We start from the raw sequence: 22,625 nt of genomic DNA on the forward strand, positions 1-22,625 counted from the left end.
ACCGCCCGAGGGAACTGGCTGTGGTTTTTTTTTTTTTTTTGTGGACAGAATTGCAGCTAGCCACCGCGGCAGCAGTGATGCTTCATGACGTCACGCTGGCTGTGTTGCCCGCCAATAGCATTGAGTTGCCACCCCCTGCCCTGGAAAGCACTGAAAGTAGTGAGTGGCTCAACGGGCGAGTGTTGATATGTTGTACAAAGAATGGAGCACTTTGAGGTAGAAATTTAAGTCCATGTTATCTATGTCCATAGGTGTGTAATGTGTGGCGACAGCTAATGTTTTGTAGGTGTGTATGAAGTGAAGAACATTTTCATTTAGTTGCTTCTATAATTCAGCACTTCCCAAAAAGAAGAAGAAAAATCATGAGTTTCCTTGAAACAGTGCTGGCCACAGCAGGTAAGGATATTCAGATTAGTGGCAACTCACTTAAATGCTTCTTGGAAGTGCCCGTCGTTTGGCAAAAGCGTGTGTAAACGGGCCGACAGCTATTGCATTGAATACATTTTGTCAGACTGGAAACTTTTTTTTTTGGTGTTCAGTTTGTATGGTAGATTTGCATTGACTGTTGATGTAAGGTTGAATGCCCTTATTCTTTCTAATGGCTCGCCATTTCGTTATTTGCTACTGTGGAGAACTTTCTTACACCTTATCCTGTACCAGTGTAATCCTAGTTTTGTGTGTAGGTTCCATAACATTATTATGGTTCCATATTACAATCTGTATGTGGTAGATGTACCACATAAAAATTGTAAGATGAGCAGAAAATGGAATGTGAAGAATTATTACTTTCATCATCATCTATGTAATCACCACATATATTTTTTCACTTCACTGCATCTTTATTTACATGGTTCAGGGTTTCTATGTTACCTGAGTGCTGAATGAAATTTTTCATAATTTCATAACAAAAGCACAAACTTCTAAGTAGACACTTTCCACCAGTGGTTACAGTTTGAATTAAAAAATGTGTTCACCATAGTATTTACATTGTTTTATATGTCCACTATCCAAACTTACACAGTTGTATTACACAGTTCACCATCTGTTCTCATAATTATGTCACTTCTGAAATACATTAACGCTCTTGATTATATACCCTAAAGTGTTTTTTTAACTCTGAATATCAGTGACAAAACGAATGTCATATGACATATATAATTTTTATACATAGGCCTGGTGCTGGGATAGCTCAGATGGTAGTGATGGGCTATAAGCTGGGTGGCCAGGGTTTAATTTGCAGCAGGGGCAGGAGATTTTTCTCTTCACAGTGTCTGGACCAGCTGTAGGGCCCACTGAGCCTTCTGTCCAGTGGGTACTGGGAACTTTTTTCCCCAGGGTTATTGTGGTCTCAGCATGAAGCTGACCACACACCTCCATCTTGTGCCAAGGTTAAGAGTGGCAGTGCTGTACCTCTACTCTCCAATACATCTTCATGGCATGATGCTTAATTATTAAGCACAGAGGTTTCAAAATGTAGTTCTGTTTCATCTAATCTTGTTACCTGTGTTAACACACTGTCCTACACTCAGTAACACTCAAGGACAAACAATCTGTTTACTTCACATAATGCCTTTGACATTATATCTCATCATTTCTTTCTTATAATTCTGGACTTTCTTCTGGTTTCATGAGTTAGTTTCATAGCTACTTAACCAAAAGAAGCCTCAATTCGTATCTTTATACACATCTTCTTATACTGGGAAGTGTAATTTTGCACAAGGGCCCACTGTAGAACCCTTTTTAAATATTTTTGCTAATGATATTTGTGGTTCCACTGTTTGTGGATAATCTGAAGACATATCTTAATGTTAAGAACACTGAGGGCTGTAAACTTCTGCAGTATGATAAGGACTGTTTGCAGAAGTGGAGTTTGTATAATGGTATTGTCACGTGTATTGAGTGCCTATAGATGGGGTTTGTATCAGTAACTGGATTTATTGAACACTTACTGATTAAAAATGACTCAAATGGAATTAAAATCTGCCAAAAGAATAATGGAGTTACTTCACAAAAAGGTCAAACAAATGGAAGATATTGTTCTAGCACGATGTTCTCAAGATGTAATAAATAAGTGTAAGCAAGAGGTTTATAAGATCTCCCAATGTTCTAAGTGCGTTGGTAGTGAAGTGAATCATCAAGAAGCCCTTATAGAGATAAGATCGTTGCAATTAGTAAACAAATTACTATATAATGAACTGGGAGCAGGTGACACAAAATCTGAGGTTATGGTTGATGCAGAAAATATGGCTGTGAAGGGGAAATAATATTTAAACAACAGGCAGCCTATGGAAGATATAAGAGAAAGTAAATTTGGAGGATGGACACAATCAAACTCCAAAAACTACAACAAAAACTACGATCTGAACAGCAATCTGATTCAGTTAGCTCCCGCTTCACAAAATAGATTTGAGGTTCTTGCTAACCTCAAAGAAGACGCCATGGGTGTATTATCCAAGGATGACAAAATTAAGTTTTTAAATAGTTGTTCTCATGTAAAAGGTATTAATCAATTAGCAAGAACTGTTAAGACAGGTGACTACAAAGTGTTGTTAATTGGCGATAGTCATGCCAAAAAATGTGCATTAGATCTTAAACATAATCTTGATCACAGCTATGAAGTCTGTGGTTTTATTAAACCAGGAGCCTTATCCAGCGTGATCATTAAGATGGCTGAAAAGGAAGTATCTGCACTGAAACAGCAAGATGTGATTTTGTGGGCAGGAGCAAACGATATCAGCAGAAACAATTCTAAAGATGCTCTAAGAAATTTATCTTGCTTCATGTCCACTAACGATGAGGTGAATATGATATTGATAAACTCATTACCTAGGCATGATCTTATGTAGACCTCTGTTAACAAGGAAGTGAATAAATTTAATAGACAATTAAAATAATTAAGCTACGTGGAAACATTAAGCTTTTAAATGTGGAAGTTCAAAGGGAGCCCTTTACTAGACATGGTCAACATTTAAACAATAAAGGCAAAAAAGCTGGTTTCTTTACAATTATCCAGATTAGTGAAACAGTGCCTAAAAAAGAAAACACCCGCTCCTATACAAATGCAGTGGAAGGAAGATAAATCTGATATTCATAATAAAATTGTTAAAAATCTTGAACCTGTCCTTGATAAGGATTCCTTAATGCTGAACAATGATCATACTGGTATAATTAGAAATGAAAAAAACTTATCACATAACATAGAACAGGAAATGTATGGCAAAGAAGTAGATAGAGCCCATGTATGTAGAACTTCAAGTAGACAAAACAAATCCACCATCTCAAGAAATAATTTTTTATGGTAGATCTTTATTCAAATAGACCAGAATCTTCAAGGAATAAGATTAAGAAGAGTGATGACTTAAACGTCTCCTTCAAGATATTTCATCAAAATATGAATGGTATGAAATGTAAAATAAATGAATCAATGCTTTCTTTGGTAAATGATGAACCTAGCATAATTTGTTTATTGGAGCATCATTTAAACGCTTATGAAATGGATGGTACTCATATACCTAATTACAAATTTGGTGCCAGTTATTGTAGGAAGAAACAAAAAAGGTGGTGTCTGTATATTCGTTTACGAGGATTATAATTTCACTGTTCTTAATTTGCAAAAAATTTCTTAAGAAAAGGATATTGAAATTGCAGCTATTAAATTAGAACTCAGTAAAGTAAGGATAATTGTTCCGTGTATAATCCCCAGTAGGTAATTTTGACTCTACGTTTTAAACACTGGATTTTATTCTCAACTCTCAACAAATTTAACTTAGAATTCATAATATGTGGGGATTTTAATATCAACTACTTGGAAAATAACAGCAGAAATCTAAATTAGAGGCCTTGTTAAGTACTTATAACCTCGAGGATACTGTTAAGTTTCCTACAAGAATTACTAATATGTCAGCGTCGCTAATAGATAATATATGTATTGATAACAGACATAGCTATAGCATTAGGCCATGTATTAATGGGCTATCTGATCACAATGTGCAGCTTGTTACTTTCAGGAATGTTACCATGCCAAATGGTGTTTCTGGCCCTACTTTTATAAGAAATATCAACAAGAATAATATTGAAGATTTTCAAAAGTTATTAAGTTATTAAGTAATAATGTTAATACTATTTTCATAATACGTATCTAAGATGTTTTTATACCTGCTTTCCAAAAAAAGAAGTCAAGCATAATGTTTATAACAACAAATGGATTACACAAGGGGATTAGGATTTCATGCAAAAGAAAGAGAGTCCTCTTATTGCTAAGCAGGCATTGTGAAGATTTGAATCTTAAAATATACTATAAATTATATTGTAAAGTATTATCAAAAGTGATTATTGCCGCCAAGAATAGAATTACAATAGAATTATTTCCAAATCCAATAATAAAATGAAAAGCACATGGGAAATTATAAATGAGGAAAAAGGGAAAACAAAAAAGGATAATTGTATTCACTCTATAATGGTAGATAACAAATCAATAAAGAATCAGAACAAAAGTGCAAATGTCTTTAATAAGTTCTTTCTATCTAGAACAGATTCAGTCATTCCAAACAAGAATATATATTCAAATCAAGAACTACCTGCTCCAATAGATTACTTAGTAAACTCATTTAGTGGACCTTTCCCCAAGATGAAATGGCAATATATTTCCACTCAGGAAATCACAAGAATTGTTAAATCATTAAAGACGAAGAACTCGAGTGGATACGATGAAATTTCTAATACGATTATAAAAGTAAGCCTTCCATTTATAATTTCCCCATTGACTTACATTTGTAATGCAATTCCTAGTACTGGTGTTTTCCCTGATAGATTGAAATTTACTATAATCAGACCACTATTTAAAAAAGCGGAAACTCAAAACGTTGCTAACTATAGACCTATATCACTGCTAACTTCCTTTTCTAAGATAATCGAGAAACTTACGTATGCAAGACTCATTAAGCATATCGAGACAAATAATATATTGGCCCAAGAACAAATATGGTTTCAGGTCTCATTCTTCAACTGAGCAGGCGGCCTTTTCATTGATAGCATCCTACACGCTATGAATAATAAGTTAATGGTAGGAGGTGTATTTTGTGATCTTCAAAAAGCGGTTGACTATGTCAATCACAAAATATTATTGGACAAGTTAATATTTTATGGAATAGAAGGAAAATTTAAAACACTCATAGAATCTTATCTAACGGATAGATATCAAGAAGTTGTAATAGGTAACAGATTTGACTGCAGAAGCTCTTCTGAATGGGAAGTAATTAAGTGTGGTGTTCCTCAAGGATCAATCCTTGGCCCACTTTTTTTCATACTTTATATTAATGACTTACCATCAATAATCAACAAAAACAATAATATAATATGTAAGATTTGAGGCTTTCACGGCGGTGACTGTGAAGAAAGCAGTCTTCTGGGATTTGGCACCGTGTATATGTGGTGTTAACCGACGTTTCGGAGGAACGTATNATACTTTTTGCAGATGACATGAGTATTATAGTAACTATCACAAACAAGCTAGATTTTGAAACTGATCTTAATCAAACTCTTAAAGACATTGATGCATGGTTTAATGCTAATTTGCTCACTTTGAATTTTAACAAATCTTAGTATGTTGAATTTCGTTCCATGAATTATTATAACATTACTTCCAAAATTGTAGATGATCAAATTAAATTAATCAAGGCATCAGGAACAAAATTTTTAGGTTTAATCATTGATGATACCCTCACATGGACTCTTTCCCTGGGGGTAAAGTGGCTGGGGCATGAAGCTGACTGCTCACCTCCAGCTAGTGCTGAGGTGAAGAAAATGTGGATCTATACATCCACTCCCCCATATACTTAATAAGTTAAGCACAGGGACAACTTTCTTCATAGAGTGGCGATATACTTTCCTACTGTGGTCTCCAAACCAACAATCTGATCAATCCAATCCCACTTCTGACACAGTTGTCACATGTATGTGTGACTGTAGATGGGCTTTGGATTGGTAATTGGATTTATTGAACACTTACTGATTGTAACTACAAGTAACTGTAACACTATCACAAATTCCCACACTCCACAATTCACTACAGCATGCACTAAGTCTTTTCAGTCTGCTTTGTCTTCCATCCCACACTATGTAGTTTCTGTACTGAAAGTGTCAATAAATAACCCACAAAAATTATGATTTGGAATGTCTGTTATATTACATGCCAAGATTTTTCTGATTGCATGTTGTTCCTTCCTGGAAAGATGTAGTACCAACTAACAAAATCTAAATTAACTACACATGAAATGTGCTCATACTAAATTAAAATAATACAACCAAGACAATCCAGACCATATCAAAATTTTGCTGTGCTTGTGGAATTGCGTTAGACCATTCTACTTTGTGTACTTTGCTGGTCATGCTTCTCAGTTCATGGTAGTTTGATGTGGGAATAAAGTTTGATTTGGCTTGGTGGGATGCAGTATGTTGCATGCATATAAGTTAAAATAAGGTTTTATCAGAAATTGTTCATTGTTGCATTCAGACAAATTCAAAGGAAGGGGAGTGAGTGAAAATAATGTTTGTGTGTGTCCCACAGTAAAGCTAACATTGTGGCAGGAGAATCGGCATAGTGTTTGCATATTTCATAATATTTCTTTCAAGGACATGATTAACTTCAGCCCTGAAAGCAAACTCAAATCATTGTGTTCTTAGATGACCTTATTTTGTCACAGGTCAGGTGGAAATAATGGACTTGGATGGTAAAATATCTGAGATCACTCAAAAGGTAGCTTCATTAAAGTGTGATGTAATAAGTGTAATGGAAGAGTCATATGTTAAATTTAATGTATTACATCAAGAGACAGTTGAATTGGATAGCAGAGTGAGGGCACTGTCCAATGAGATGAGTCAGCTCTTGATAAGGGTTGAAACTCAGGTTTGTAGACAATTCACTTAAATATGTATGATTTTTAATTATGCTATATCAGCTTCAGTGTTTATGTTTGGATGGCATGTATTTAGGGTGATGTGGGGGAAATGGTCATAAATTTTTTTATAGTATTATCCTGGCATTCATCAGTATGGTTGCCACAGTGACAACATAAGTGTTTATAAAAACCAACACTTAAGATATCTTTGGGGAACAGTGAATTTTAACACTAAAGAGGGAAATCTTAAAGGAGGAATTTAACATTGAGGTTGTAACCTGGGGTTATTGAAGCTGAACGTTAAATGAAGAGAAAACATTAAATTGGTATTTCACTCTATTTGGGATGTATATGTTTAGAATCCCAGCCAGAGAAATAGCTGTCTTGAATGAGGTATTTCTGAGTTCTTCCTTGATATGGTTCATGACTTCTTCCTTCCCCATCCACTCCACTCATATATTTATTTACTTCATATCCATGGATATGATATAGGACAAGTCAAATACTTTACAATAAAGATAAGAATAATAATAATATACTAAGATAATACAATGATGATTCTAATAATAGAATTAATATCATTGTTTAACACATGACACCACTGTACGCCTCAAGACCCGATCCTTCTATCCTGGCACAAAATACCCTGGTATCCTCGATCTCGTTCCTGTAAGAAAAAATACAGAGTAGGGCAGTAGGCATTCCTATAACAGTACTAATATTAAAATCTACAAGTTAATTATTCTTGAAATACATGTTTACAAGTGATTAGAGGTAGGATTTGGCCCCAAACAAGAGAAACTCGTCTGTACTATAGAAACAGTGATCAAGTAGGAATGTTTTCAAAGTCTTTTTAAACTTTTACTGGTATCTCTTTAATATATTGTGGCAACTGATTTAGCATACCAAGTCCAGTATTATTGAAATTGTTTTTGAATAGACTCATATTACATGGCACTATGTATTGTGCGAGTGTATTCCTGAATTGGTTATGAAAACATTCAGATTGGTTTTTATGTAAACCAGAATTTCATATATATACAGACATGGTAAAGGTAATATATGTAAAGATTTAAAATATTGTTTACAACTAATGGTCTTCAGGATTTGTATCATAGCTCTAACAGCTCTCTTCTGCAACCTAAAGATCAATTTTGCATTTCCTGAATTGCCCCAAAATATCAATCCATATAATAACAAGGATTGAAGATAAGCATAATATAAGGTGCGAACAGTCTCTAACCCTGATACTCTTTTGACTACTCATAAGGCAAAATATATTTTACATAATTTATTTGCTGGTTGTTGAGTATGTGCAGTCCACCTTAGATTCTTATCCAACCAAACTCCCAAGAATTTTGTATGGTCTGTATAATTGATGACTGTATCATAGAGCTTTATTGATGGGCATTCAACTTGTACTTTTTGAGGTTGATGAAAGGATATTGCTGTTGTTTTTTTTTTTTTATTAATAATTAATCTGTTCCTTTCAAACCACTCTGTGAGTGCATTTATTGTTTTATTTATTTTCCTTTGGACATCATTAGCACTATTTCCTGTTATAAGAATACTAGTATCATCAGCAAAAAACGTTGGTCTTCCATGTTCAATGCCGGCTTCTAGGTCATTGATACGTAGCAAAAACAAAACTGGTCTGAGAACAGAACTTTGTGGGACTCCATGTCCCATGGGTCTCTTTTGCGACAGATAGATAGTGATTTCATTAGTTTCTTTACATCTGTATGTAATTTCCACTTTTTGTTCCCTGTTTTCTAGATATGATTGAAACCATTTTAGTGCAAGCCATCTTATTCCCATTCTTGTCACCTTCCTTAGCAATATATCGTGATCAGCTAAGTCAAATGCCTTTGACAGATCCAGAAATATCCCTATACTTATTTCCCTCTCATCCACTGATTTGTAGATCCTTTATGTAAACTCTGCAGTTGCAGTATTTGTTGACTTCCCTTTACAGAAACCATGCTGTTTATTGTTAATTATGCTATGATTATTAAAAAAAGATAAAAGTCTTTTATGTATGATTTTTCTATTATTTTTTAAAAAACAGAAATTAGTGAAACTGGTGTATAATTCCCAACTTCTGTGTCACGTCCTTTCTTATACAAAGGTTTCATTCACTTTTGCAATTTTTAGTTGATCAGGAAAATGCCCATTTGAGAGTGACAGATTTATTATATGTGTCAAAGCAGTTGTTATTTTAGGATAACATTTTTTAATAATATACTCTGGAATATCATCTATTCCCCTTGATTTTTTATTACTCAATCCTTTAATTATGCCTGCCACTTTCTCTTCAGTAGCTGGGGTTAAGAACGTGCTGATACTATTATATTTTACTGTATTGACATTAACTTCATTGGTTTTTGGATAATGGATTGCCACTCAATATCTTTTGGGCAACACTGGTATAGTATTCATTAAAGACATTGGCAGTAGCTTTTGGATCCTCTATATTTACTTCATTCTCTCTTATTTCAATATTCTTCGTTGCTTTTTTTCTGTTTACATAGTTCCTCCTTAACAAGGTCTCACATGGCTTTTGATTTATTCCCTGATGCTCTTATTCGCATGTTATTAGTTCATTTTTTTACTTCACTGATAACTTTGTTGTATATTTTTTTGTAATGACAATAGTATTTTTTAAATTCTTCTGGCATATTTCCTTCTTTCATTAGACTATTAAGAAACCTGAGTCTATACCCCGATACCCTTATTCCTGAGGTGACCCATTTAGTTTCCTGCTGTTTAGTTTTTACCCGTTTTTTTAGGCATAGCTATATCGTCATAATACTGTAAAGTACCTAAAAATTCATTGTATGCCTCGTTTGCTGAATTGTGCTCAAAGACAAGCTCCAAAGTCTCTTTTTCTAGTAGATAGTTTAGGTATTGTACATTTTCTTCTCTGTAAGATCTAGCTAATCTGAATTCTTCCTTTAGTCTAACTTGCCCCTTTTTATTGTTATACTGCATCTGTATTTGTAGTATCTGTGTTTATGGTCAGAAAATCCTGTTTCAGTCACCTTAAGATAATTATCTGTTATTTTATGCAACAGAAAATCTGCATTTGAAACAGTTTCATTAAGTAAACATTGCACCAAGGAACTAAACTGTCAAGTTGACATGGAATGGCCTGTCAACTGCATCTCAGATGTAGACCAAGGGATAATATCCATTACACAGTAACATATTGCATTGGCTTCATTCTTTCACTGACAGTAAAATTCGTGTGCAAAGGCACAAAGGGGAAGGTGGGAAAATATGTACAACAAGCCATTTATAGAGGATGATTCAAAATCCTATTGGTAAATTTTAGGAGGTTGGTGGGGATATAATTTGGAGCAGAGTGTATAAATTGATGACTTTCCATTCATGCATGCCTAGATTATTTATATAATATCTTTATTTATCACTTTTAATTGCTGTGAATAACAAAAAATATTCTAAACTTATCGTTGCTTTTCAGTTTCAATTTTACATTATGTATAACTGCAGTGTATGATCGTGTAGGGAGGATTTGTATGCAGTTCTGTGTATTTCTTCACAAGACAGTTCAGAATTACTTCCTCCATTTCAGATGTATGCTTCACAGCTATGTTGGATGGATTCTCTCACATTAACCCGTTGCCTAGATTGGCCCCTAATATTTGTCACAGCTACCAGGATATGATTTTTCAGGTTTTTTCAGTCTTGTACGTCTGTGGCATAATTTTTTTTTGATACAACCCTGTAAGAAAAAATGGAGTTGTGATCATGAGAACGTGGAGGGCAGACAGTTGGATCCCCATTGGAAACATCTGTTTGTTCAATGTACATGGTATGAAAAGTGGCGAGGGGTGCCACTGTGCTCAAACCACATCCCCTTATCAACATTAAGTGGTAGTTTCTTCAACAAAAGGGGTAATGTTCTTTCAGGGAAAACAGCATACTGGATTCTGCAGTGATGATTCACTGTCACATATGGTTCAGTCAGGTAATCGTCAATGATTTAAGTCCAGACATTGTATGTAATCTTTGTTGAAATGAAGAGTGTCTAGTAGCGTGAGAATTCTCCATCACCTGTTTGTGTTGGATGTGGAAATCATATACTTCATTGTGAATATTGCGTAATCAGTCCACAGTACACAGCACAAAAACTAAGGTTCTTCAGTTTTATATAGAAGCCATTGACGAAACTGGAGGCACAGATTATTATTCCCTGTCTGTAGCCCTCGAACAAATTGTACATGAAAGAAGTACAACTGTTCCTCATGCAGTGTATGCCACACTTCATTCAGAGAGGCATGTTTCATTTGCAGCTAGATGAATGATTAGCATGTACAACATCTAGCATATCCTCTTCATTCTGCACATTGTGTCTGATGCAGCCAGTGCTTTAGTGGCATGAAGTCACCTGTTTCTCTCATACTACAGTGTGCCGTTGTAAACTTATGTCTGTTAGGTTGTATCTGATCTCAATACAGTGGTATTCTCTTCATGTAACTCTTAGATCACAAGAGCTGTTATCACTGCTTTGTTGTAGGAAATAATATGAGCTATAAGTGAATACGGTAGCGTAGTTGGTAGAGGCACTATGCTACAAGCCAGAAATGTCACGGGTTCAAGTCCCAATGAGGTCATTGGATTTTTTCAATTGACCTAATCCTTCCAGCTGCACTATGGCCCTGGGGTCGACTCAGCCTCTAACAGAAATGAGTACCAGGAATTAATTAAATAATTTTCCTGGCGAGTAAAGTGCGGCTGGTGCATAAGGCTGACAACCTTACCGCCATCTTTGAGCCGATTGTCTAGATAATGTGGGACCCTCAACGTCTCACAACCCTATGGGCCTATACGGCCTATTACAGGGATAGCTTTACTTTTACTTTTTACTTATAAGTGAATACAGTATGGGCCACACCTTGTGATATGAAAGCTCCATGACATGAACAGTAAAAAGAAGATGCAGTCTGAAACAGTTGCAGATTGGCCAACTAGCTATGTTGGATTTGAGGTTCTCTCAGTGGTTACTATGAAGAGGTCTGTCTTGTGGGATAATGTTGTGTACTCTGGTAAAAGTCAAATTAAGTATTAGAGGAACATGTCACTTCCATCTTCAGGGTCAAAGAATAAGCCAAGCAGGTAGCGAACATGATGTGATATTCCAGAAGATGGAACCCTTCACACAAGTAACTGCTTTTTACGGTTCTGCTTCACATTGTCACATGTTTGAATGTCAATGGATGGGTTTTCTATTGATAACTGGATTTACTGAACACTTTTACAGATCACTATCGCACACAGACTAGTGTTCTCAGTCACATTGCTTGGTAGCAGCTTCCAGTAGTGGGAGTTCCTCTGCCTCCAGGCGCATGTCCTTCCAGGTTGGCAGCCATCTCATGCCAACCTCATACTCATACAGCCGGTATTAGCTATCTGCTAGCTCCCAAGCTGGACTGACTTATGACTGCCAACCTCCAGCTTCAGCTATTAATTCTTGACTGACTTCCAAGCCAAACTAACTGGCTTCCAACTGCCGAACTGACTCACACAATCAGATTCACTTTATGACTGGCAGTTTATGGCCCATCAGTTCGTTTTGGTGACAAGCCCCTCGAGACTTATGACTTATGCAACTGAACACTTGCAGTTATAGTCCTTACATAACCTCCTCTCTGACAAGAAGATTATCCTCACCAGTGCAGTCATTCTGAGATCTGAGACCAACAGGACTCATAACCACTTTTTACTGTCTCAGATTCAAGACTCCCCACAATCTGGAGGCTCTGGTTCTCATATTTATATCCCCCAGGAACAGAGTGGCCCAGTTATACCCCCAGGCACAGGGTTCCCTTTTTGTCGCCTCCTACGACTCGCAGGACTGTGGTGGAGGTACTTGACCCCGCCTCCATGGACCACATAGAAAAAACTGCATTCAGGAGTTCCTCCACTGTTGCATGTGCACGTTGCTTAGCAATGGCTCTGGTGTTGTTGCATGCTTACACAGCGGTTGCCTAGCAGTGGCTGTTTCACCTGGCTCCACAATTCCTGCTTTGGGCAAATATGCCACAATATTATCGTCTCAATAACCTCCAAAGTTTTGTAACTAGAGACAAATAAATTTGTATCCTTCCATGGTGTATATTGCACTGCTGATGTTTTGACTTTTTCTCTTTTGTGTGAGGATGTTTGTAAAGATGCTATAGTGTATGTGCCAGGCAGTAATATAATGCTTTGAAATGGCATCAGAGGTAATTAGGTTCAGAAAACGCATGCTGCCAGTTAGATCATAATCATCATCATCATTTGTAAAAGTGTAAGGATTGAAATAACTTCTTTTTTGGGGGGGGGGGGTGAAGTTCATCTTTCATGCAGAGACTGAGGGTGTCTGAAAACAAAATGCTGAGATGGTTTTGACCTAAATGGTACAAGACAGCACATACTAAATTTTGAATGATAGGTCTCATTGGAAAACATCACTTGGAAGCCTCAGGTGTAGGTTCAATAATAATATTAAAGTGTAGAATTTGAAGTTTTCACAGTGGTGGTTACGAAGTGTTCTGTCATCTGGGATATAACACAGTGTAGTTTGTTCGAAGTTATCCAGCATTTCAGAGGAAGATGTTGCCTCCATCTTCAGGGTCAAAGAACCGACGAGTTGTCTTGCTGTTCTCTCCTGTCTTCTGTACAAACCTGAGCTTGCAGCAGGCAGATTGCTCTACCTGCTTCATGCTGGTTTCTTGCTTGGCATATTCTTCAACTTGAAAATGGAGGCCACATGTTCCTCCAGAGGTCAGTTGACTTTCATTGGACTGCATGGCATTATATCCCAGAAGATAGAACTCTTCACTATTAATTAAAATAGATATTGGAGGTGACTGTTTATTCCACAGACAAAACGGGACCTCCAGAACTCAACAGGTGAATTGGAGAGACTGTCCACATCACTCCAGGAAGCAGCTCTGACCATGCAACTTGTTCATCAGTTGGTGGATATAGATACTGCCATGAAAGCAGCCAAGCAGGCTCAAGAGAAGGGTTGTTACTTAGATGCAGCCATGAAGTTGAGGAGCCTTGGTTCACTCTTGGAACAGTGTTCTGGTGCTGAACTTCAACTTGAGATATATGAGACATTGATCTCTAAGAAGACATTGCTTGAGGAGCATTTTGTCTATGACATGAAGGATATTTGGAAGTCATCCTTGAAATGGGAGGAAGCAGGACCGGAGAAGAATGTGAAAAAAGTAATTCTTAAGGTGGCTACAGGAAACATAATGCAAATGGAGCAAATGATGCAAGCTTTGAATTACTTTGAACATCTAGACTTTTATTTGAGGAAATTTGGAAACAAAGTGCTTAAATACCTGTTGGAGCCAGTCATTACGATGAAGAGTACTGTTGAGATCCACGAAGAAACTAACCTCACCATTATTGAAATAGAATCATATGCTGCCTCTCCAAAACCACATTATACTGTAATCTTTTCCATTATCATAGACGTGTTTGACTTCCTGTATTCTCATTTGAATTTTGCCATAGAAGAGGATGTGACACTCATGAACAGATTGGGAGAAATAATTTCTGAAGAATTCTGTGAGTTTTTCATAAAAAACTGCTTATCTGACACAATTCCAAGTCACAGTAATGATCTAGAAGCATACAAAGTTATTGCGAAGGCAACTGAAGATTTTCAAGATCATCTGGTGGAGATAGGTAAAAGGACAACATACTGTCCCCCATCAGAGAGAAGGTGAGGCAAGTGAGAACTGGTCAACCTTGACATTTCTCCTGTTTACATAGCCATGCATGAACTTTGTTGTTCCAGTAGTGATGTCAAGCAGTTGGAAAGTTATGTCATGTTTTCAGGTTGCAGGTGGACCTTCGCAGTTGCCTCTCATTCTCTTTATTAGAGAATAGTATATAACTCTTCACCCTTCCCAAGCTGAAACTAGCTATATTTGAAGCTAATCAATGCCCCATATACGGAAATCACATATATCCAAATATATTTCTGTCTGAGCCCTAAGAACTCACTGAAGTTGTGGCAGATGATGTTAACGTTCAGGAGAAGCCTTTAGGGTAAGGTAAATGGTAAAGTTGGCCCTGTTCTTAACAAATTAAGCACTGAGGGAGTGGAGATATAGATCCACTTTTTCTTGACCTCTGCACTAGTTAGAGGTGAGTGGTCAGCTTCACACACCAGCCGCTTTGCCTCTGGGGAAAGATCCCCCAGTACCCATTGGATAGGAGACTGGGTGGGCCCCAGAGCTGGTCTGGATGACATGGAGCAGTGAAAATTCTTTACCCCACTGGACTCGGAACTCCGACCCCTTGGTCATCCCACCTATAGCCAGTCATATACCGACTGCGCTATCCTGGCTCTTAGCCTTTATGGTAGCAGAGTGAAATATAAGACACGATTTAGATTTTGTATATGGAGAAACCCCTATTAATTGTTTGCATAAAGTGATATTTGTAGATATGTTTAGTAGTTTTTATTCAGTTTATGTATTTACACAACATGGCTGGCAGGAAATTCCTAGTGGTGAAGAAATATTATATATTTTAGATACTTGTAATGCCAGGCTTTAGTTCAAGTGACTGTGATCAACAGCAGTAGAAGTGTCAGTGAAACAGTATCAACTCTCTTATGTAGAAACTGGCATGAGGTTCTCATTTGGACCCTGGACCAAGTAGAACTATACCAGTGCAAAATATTGATCATAGTCAGTTGCACCATCAAGTTGTGATCAGGAAATAAGCATGTTGAATACTTTTTTATCTTTTCTTTGACTTGGATATGTTGGACCTTATCCTGCGGGAAACTGTGCTGAGTAGAGATAAAAGGAAAATGCAAAACATGTCCCACATAAAAATAACTAGAATCACAGGCTGGTATCCTCCAACCTTAGATAGTATCAAAGCAGTATGTGGTGTCATTATAAACATGAGTCCTATATGCCATGCCTAATACTACTGATTATTTCTCCCACGCATGGGTGAATAAAATTCCATTCTTTTTTAGACATGTTCCAGAGGGATGAATTTTCACTTATGGTTTTGAACCTAATTTTGCACCTGCTGAGGGATGAAGTCAGTTGAAAAATGTGAATGAAATTCTATATTATGTAAAACTGGGTCAGAGTGCATTCAATCGTAGCCAGTGAAAAACTTGGAGGGACAGATGTACAGTCATGATGCTCACTACTTTTCGTTTGGGAATAATAACTGAGATGACAAAAGTTTCCTTTGAGTATCCAAATAATCCAGGTGTGGTGTTAGATTAAACATGTGAGAGGGATTGAATGCAGTGACCACTCTTGCTGTATGCCAGTTTGTAATATGAGAGAGATAAGTGGTACAGGAAAATATTCTGGCTTCTGAAAGTGAGTTTAGTAATTCATGTTTACTGTATGTCTTTGCCCAGTAACAATACAGTTAGAAGCTGCATTAAACCTATAAGAAGTTTAGGCAAGGTCTTGTTAAGTTCTTAGTGCATGAAATAATGCAGAAGGCTGAGCAAGACAGACCATTCAGTAACCTGCATGATGAATGGCTGAAAAGGAAAGGGGATCTGTCACCTGTGTCATATGTAAGAAAATAAATTGCAGAAAGAGACAATATATTACTGCAAGACGTGCATTGAAAAGCCATTTTTTTTTTCACTCCAAGTGATTTGAACTATACCACACAGTTCAAAGCTTCCATAAAAGTTGTAAATATATAACAGGTTGTGCCAAAAATGATGTATGATGAAATACAGCTATTTTCTTACTGTCTATATGTTCTGCGCTGCACTAAATAGCCAAGTTACCTTGTTTTATATGTGTAAAAACCAAGGTGATAGTACAATGATCAATTTTCAGGACATTATCGTCTTAATCTTAATTATGTTTTGGAGACTTAACTCAGCCTCCATCCTCAGGCAAAAGCCTATTCTGTTCGATCCAATTAACACATTGCGGACTGGACGGGCCATATGGCCCTCTACGTTTCCAAGCGTTGCGGACCGGGCGGGCCATTTGGCCCTCTACGGTCACATTATGTTGCAAAACGCTATATATCGCTGTGTGGCTTTGTTGAATCATAACTACTGCGTAAATGACCTCAGGAACAATTGCTGCCTTATCTAGTAACTCGACCAGATCATTTCCTGTCACAACCTAAACAAAATTGGCTTTGTTCTAATCCAAGCTTGCATGTATGAACCACGCAGCTACCAGTTCAACATGGCTCAGAGACGAAAGCAGTTGCGATCTCTCGGAGGACAGGAAATATTAGATATGTTCTCCAATGAGCTACCAGATTTGCCAACTGCTTCATCTTCTGATAGCGATTCCATTATCAGTGACAGTGACAGTGACGGGGGCCACAGGGCTGCCCAAAATGTGTCAAGTGAAAGTGAGAGCTCCGTTGAAAGTGCGAGTGTCGGGACAGCTACATGGGATAAAGTGGACAAAACCCCCACTTTGGGAAAGTTTACTGGTGATCCGGGGGTGAAGCAGATGCCATCGGACCCAACGGACATGTCTGAAGTTGCGTCACTGTTTTTTGGAGATAGTTTCTTTGACGGAAGGGGGACATTCTTCTTCAGTCCTGGAGGGATACTCACGTTGTGAATATGGTTTCCACTATTCACAATTCGAGCATGGTCGATGTTCAAAGATGACACGGGCAAGTAAATAAGCCTCTTTGTATTTCCGAGTATAACATGTTCATGAAAAGAGTTGATAGGGCCAACCAGTTCTTGGCCTATTATTCCCTTCCTAGGAAAATAGTAAAATGGACGAAGAAAGTTGCACTGTGGCTTATAAACTGTGCAATTTTCAATTCATTTATGGTTTTCAAAAAGGTGAACAGAAATTCTACTTTGAAATACAAAGCATTTCTGTTGAAACTGGCAAAAGCTTGGGCTACTGACGTCACGGTGGCGGCAGTACCTGCGTCAGACACAGATGTAGTGCAGCCGGGGCCATCTGTTCGCACCCGCCAGAGGCCTCAAGTAGACCCCGCTGGCCAACTCTCGGGTGATATGCGGAAACATATTCTCGTGAAAACTGTGAAGAGTGAATATTGCAAGAAGAAACACCCTTCTAGGCAGTGCCGTGTGCGCGCAGAGCACAAGAAGAAGAGTAGAACTGCCTATATGTGCAACTTCTGCGTAATGCCTCTTCACAAAGGGGAATGTTTCCAGAGATATCACACCCGCAAGCACTTCTAGGAGCTCTGGTAAGTGTTCTCCAAAAATCTCAGTTCATAAAATTAATTAGGAGATTTTATATTAATTTTTAAAGTGAACAGTGCACAAGTTAGGGTAGTAGGTTTAAAAACGCCGGTCCCCAGAGTGATTTAAATGTTTAAACCACCGGTCCGCAATGTGTTAATAGAACAAGTGCCACCCAGAAAGAAAAATTACTTGCAAATGGTTTATTTTTTCTGTTATACATGTGATTTGTGTTGTTAATCCAGACATTTCTGCATTTAGGGTTTTTGGGCACTAGTAACCAGTCAATACTTGAATATGCACGGAATGTGGATGTTATGTTTGCCAATAAAATTTGCCGGAAATTACTAGGAAGAGCAAGAGATATCATGAAGAAGAATTTACATGATATGATGGAAGTTGGCCCTATTGTAAGTGAGATAATGATTGATGTTATCTTAATGGACTTTGTTAAATTAACAAAACTACAAGGAAAGGAAATAAAACAACATGCTGATGAAATGTACTTTAGGATTAAAACATTTTAGTGCATTTAGTCTTCAAAAATAAGTCATAGTATAATAAAATTAACACATGAACATGTATATAAAACTGGAATATCTTGCAAGAATTTTTGGGTTCTTCTAACTGCAGGTTTGCTGTTACTAAAACAGAGACCCAAATTCAAGGTTTAGAGACAGATTCCATCTGAATATATCAGTGGCATTCCTCCACTGTGTATGTATTAATACTACTTTGTGCAAAAATGACTTCTTTTAATAGTAAAAATGAATGGTTTTTGCAGATATGAATGAAGTTCATACAAGCTATGTGTGCAGCATAACTAAGTACATGTATAAAAAGATTTATTCAGTTCAGTTGATTTCTTGCAGAGAAAAATATTTCCCACTTCAGTTTGAATGTTGTATCTGACAGTACTGAAGATGGATGATGGCATCCCCTGCTTTACCTACCAGCAGTGTGGGTTGTCTGTACTGCCATTCTCACACTCTTTGCCACCATCCACTTTAGAACTTGGTCAGACAGTACAATTCCATAAACATGCACCTGAGCCTGTTCCTAAATAGCAAGGAATTTGAAAAAAATGTTTTTTCAGGCTACCACTAAGTAATGCAATGTTCATACTTGGCATGGATTGATGTTTGTCATTGTTTCATTTTCTCTTGATAGAGTCCCTCAAGACACCTAGAAATAGAGGAAACAATGGAGGACATTAAACATTTTGACACCTTAAAGCCAGAAATAAAATTAAGTGACAATACATTTCAGTTTCCAAAATGCCAAATTAGGTAAGTAAAAGTGACTCTTCCTGTTACTCTTGCCTTCTCATGAAGTTTGTATGTTACACATTAATGGAGCATGATAAATGCTTTCTTAATAATTAACTAACTAACTAAGCAGATTGATTAGAATCATTCATGATAAGCTGAAACTCAAAGAGTTTTGTCTTCAGGGATATATAATGCATATATGGTGTTATATCCCTGATGATATAACTCTTCATAATCACTGCCATTCAATGTTATGTTTGTGAGAAACCATCTCTGTACCTAACTCTTCATAATCACTGCCATTCAATGTTATGTTTGTGAGAAACCATCTCTGTACCTTATCCTGAGCAAGTTGAATCCATTTCACACCTTCACACCTTGCTTCCTTAAGATCCACTTTAATACTATCCTCCTATCTACTCCTAGGCCTCATGAGTGGTCTCTTCCATGAAAATTTTGTTACTTAAACTTTGAATGTGTTTGTCATATCTCATCTTCTACATATGTGTTATATACTTTTCTCACATCATTCATCCTCTTTGATTCTACGAGGGTAAGTCAATCAGTAAGTTACAAATGGATATAGAACTTAAACAAATAAGAGTCCTGATTTGAAAAATGCTTTTATTTCTCAAAATAATCTCCCTGTACATTGAGGCAATTGTCCCATCGTTTCACAAACCCCTGAAAATCAGCAGCATAAAATTTTTTGGGCTGCTGTCGGAACCAGGCGGTGACTTCCCTTTCTGCAGCTTCATTGTCGGGAAAATGTTCAGCTGAAACGTGATGTTTAAAAGGGCCGAACAAATGGAAGTCGCTTGGAGCAAGGTCGGAGCTATATGGAGGATGCTCGAGGACTTCCGACTTGAAATTTCGCAGCGTCTGATTTGTCTTGTTGGCAGTATGGGGACGCGCGTTGTCATGCAAGAGCAACATGCCTTTGGTGAGGAGTCCTGGTTGATTCTGTCGAATGGCCTTAACGAAGTTTCCTGAGGATGTTACAGTAGGAGTCGGGATTTACAGTTTGTCCTTGAGGCTCCTTGCGGTGAGCAGTATGCCTTCATGATCCCAGTCACTGCCTGGTTCCGACAGCAGCCCAAAGAATTTTATGCTGCTGGTTTTCAGGGGCTTGTTAAACGATGGGAGAAGTGCCTCAATGTACAGGGAGATTATGTTGAGAAATAAAAGCATTTTTCAAATCAGTACTCTTATTTGTTTAAGTTCTATATCCATATATAACTTACTTATTGACTTACCTATGTATCATCCTAATATTAATTGATGAAGAGTACAAATTATGGAGCTCCTGCTAATGTTTCTTTGTTTTGTTGTGGTATGATAAAATATCTTATTGATCATTACATCAGTTAGAGAGCTTGAGTTTGTTGTAACTCTCATTGGACATGCAACTGTATTTAATAAATTCTTCAACAACAATAGACTTAATAAAGCTTTTTGATGAATATTTTCATGTAATAGGTTAATAGTCTAGTTGCCACATATCACCAAAAAAGTCCCCCTTTTCATTACCACATTATTTCATCCAGTATTCTTTCAGGAGATCAACTATTTCAGCAGCTGACATTTCAAGTTCTTTATCGCTTCGTAAATTCTGTAAAAAGAGTACCTCCCTAACATTTATTACATTAGAAGCAAATATACATGAACCCCCATGCTTAGCTTTTTACCTACCACTTTATAATGTTCGATATTTATATGTAAAATTTGATCCTTTTGTAGCCAGTGTTCAGAAAAGCATAAAATATCTGGCTTTGATAACCATGACCTGAGTAGTGCATTTAATTCCAATAATTTATTTCTCGAACTTTGAACATTATGATGTAGAATACTTAAATATTGTATTTTATCAGATCTTCTTCTACATTCAGAAAAGACAGTTTCTTGCAAGGGATTTACCATAAAAAATACTTTTCTTTTTAATGGTTGACATCTAGTTCTCTTAGATAGTATACTAGTCTTTTCTTGTTTCAGTTTGTCCATTTCAGTTATTTTTTGGTCTTCCATTTCACTATTTATATCTTCCTTATTTACACAAATGCTCTCCTGAAGTTCCTGAACTGTCTGCACATGACTGTCTCTACGTACTGATCTCATGAATATTTATATGGTCACCAGATTCACTATTTCCTTATGTTTGTAACAGAACCTTGTTTTCACAAGCACTCACCTTAACTTCCTGGACACCCAGCATCTGTTTATTTACACTTGGATAACTATCCCTATCCTTATCTTTCCATTTTAAGGCAATTGGTAATGCCTTATTTAGGTTGAAGAACAAGTTGCACACCCATATAAAAGAACAGGTGAGGTTATAGTTTTGTATATATTGATCATTGTTTTTAATTATAGTACAATCATGTCAATCACTGGTATACCTAAGGTTACCACTGGTCCTTAAATAAAGTTCAATTTCATCATATTTTAACACTTCGTGGACCGGTGATTTAAATATTAAATCACCCTGGGGACCGGCATTTTTAAACATACTACCCTAACTTGTGCACTGTTCACTTTAAAAATTAATATAAAATCTCCTAATTAATTTTTTTGACTAAAATTTTTGGAGAACACCTTACCAATGCTCCTAGAAGTGCTTGAGGGTGTGATATTTCTGGAAACTTTCCCCTTTGTGAAGTGACATTACACAGAACTTGCAAATGTAGACATACTCCTTTTTTGTGAACTGTGCAAACACGGCATTGCCTAGAAGTATTCTTCCCCTTGAATGTTCACTCTTCACAATTTTCACGAGGGTATTTTTCCGCATATCACTCAAGAGTCGCCCTGGGGGGTCCACATGAGGCCTTCGTGGGGTGGGAGTTGATGGGCCTGGTCATACTGAGTCTTTGTGCGACCCTGGTTCTGCCGCCACCATCTGGACTGTAGCCCAGGCCTTTGCCACATTCATCAGAAATGCTTTGTATTTCAATTTTGAATCAGGGTTTAGATTTTTTGCTGTCCCCGCAATGTTATTACCCGCGTTATCGTCGGAGCTACTGTCACTTTTACTGTCTGTGGCCACAATTCTTTGTTGTCCCCCATCACTGTTGCTGTCTGAATGACAGTTAATCCATTACTACGCGTCTCACAAGGCAGGTCAGCTAGGTCATCGGAGGAGAATTTGTCCTTGATCCATTCTCCCCACTAGCTACTGGCTGATACACACAGCTTGAAGAAGGCAAAGCATTTTCCTTTATAGTCGGTTAAGTAAACAGC

The 22,625-nt window shown here is 37.1% G+C and overlaps 1 protein-coding gene across 1 annotated transcript in view; it reads left to right on the plus strand.

The window, feature by feature from the left end:
• Nucleotides 1-361: 361 nt before the first annotated feature.
• The window catches only part of LOC111863353 (centromere/kinetochore protein zw10 homolog), a gene marked incomplete at its 5' end in the record, with an annotated part of 36,630 nt that continues 14,366 nt past the window's right edge, over nt 362-22,625 (plus strand). The window contains 5 exon segments of the mRNA XM_023849602.2: nt 362-396; nt 6,702-6,904; nt 13,787-14,606; nt 18,379-18,527; nt 19,288-19,406. Coding sequence (XP_023705370.1) covers nt 363-396; nt 6,702-6,904; nt 13,787-14,606; nt 18,379-18,527; nt 19,288-19,406 — 1,325 coding nt within the window.

The sequence above is a fragment of the Cryptotermes secundus genome, unplaced genomic scaffold (assembly GCF_002891405.2).
Source record: "Cryptotermes secundus unplaced genomic scaffold, Csec_1.0 scaffold509, whole genome shotgun sequence".
Lineage (NCBI taxonomy): Eukaryota > Metazoa > Arthropoda > Insecta > Blattodea > Kalotermitidae > Cryptotermes > Cryptotermes secundus.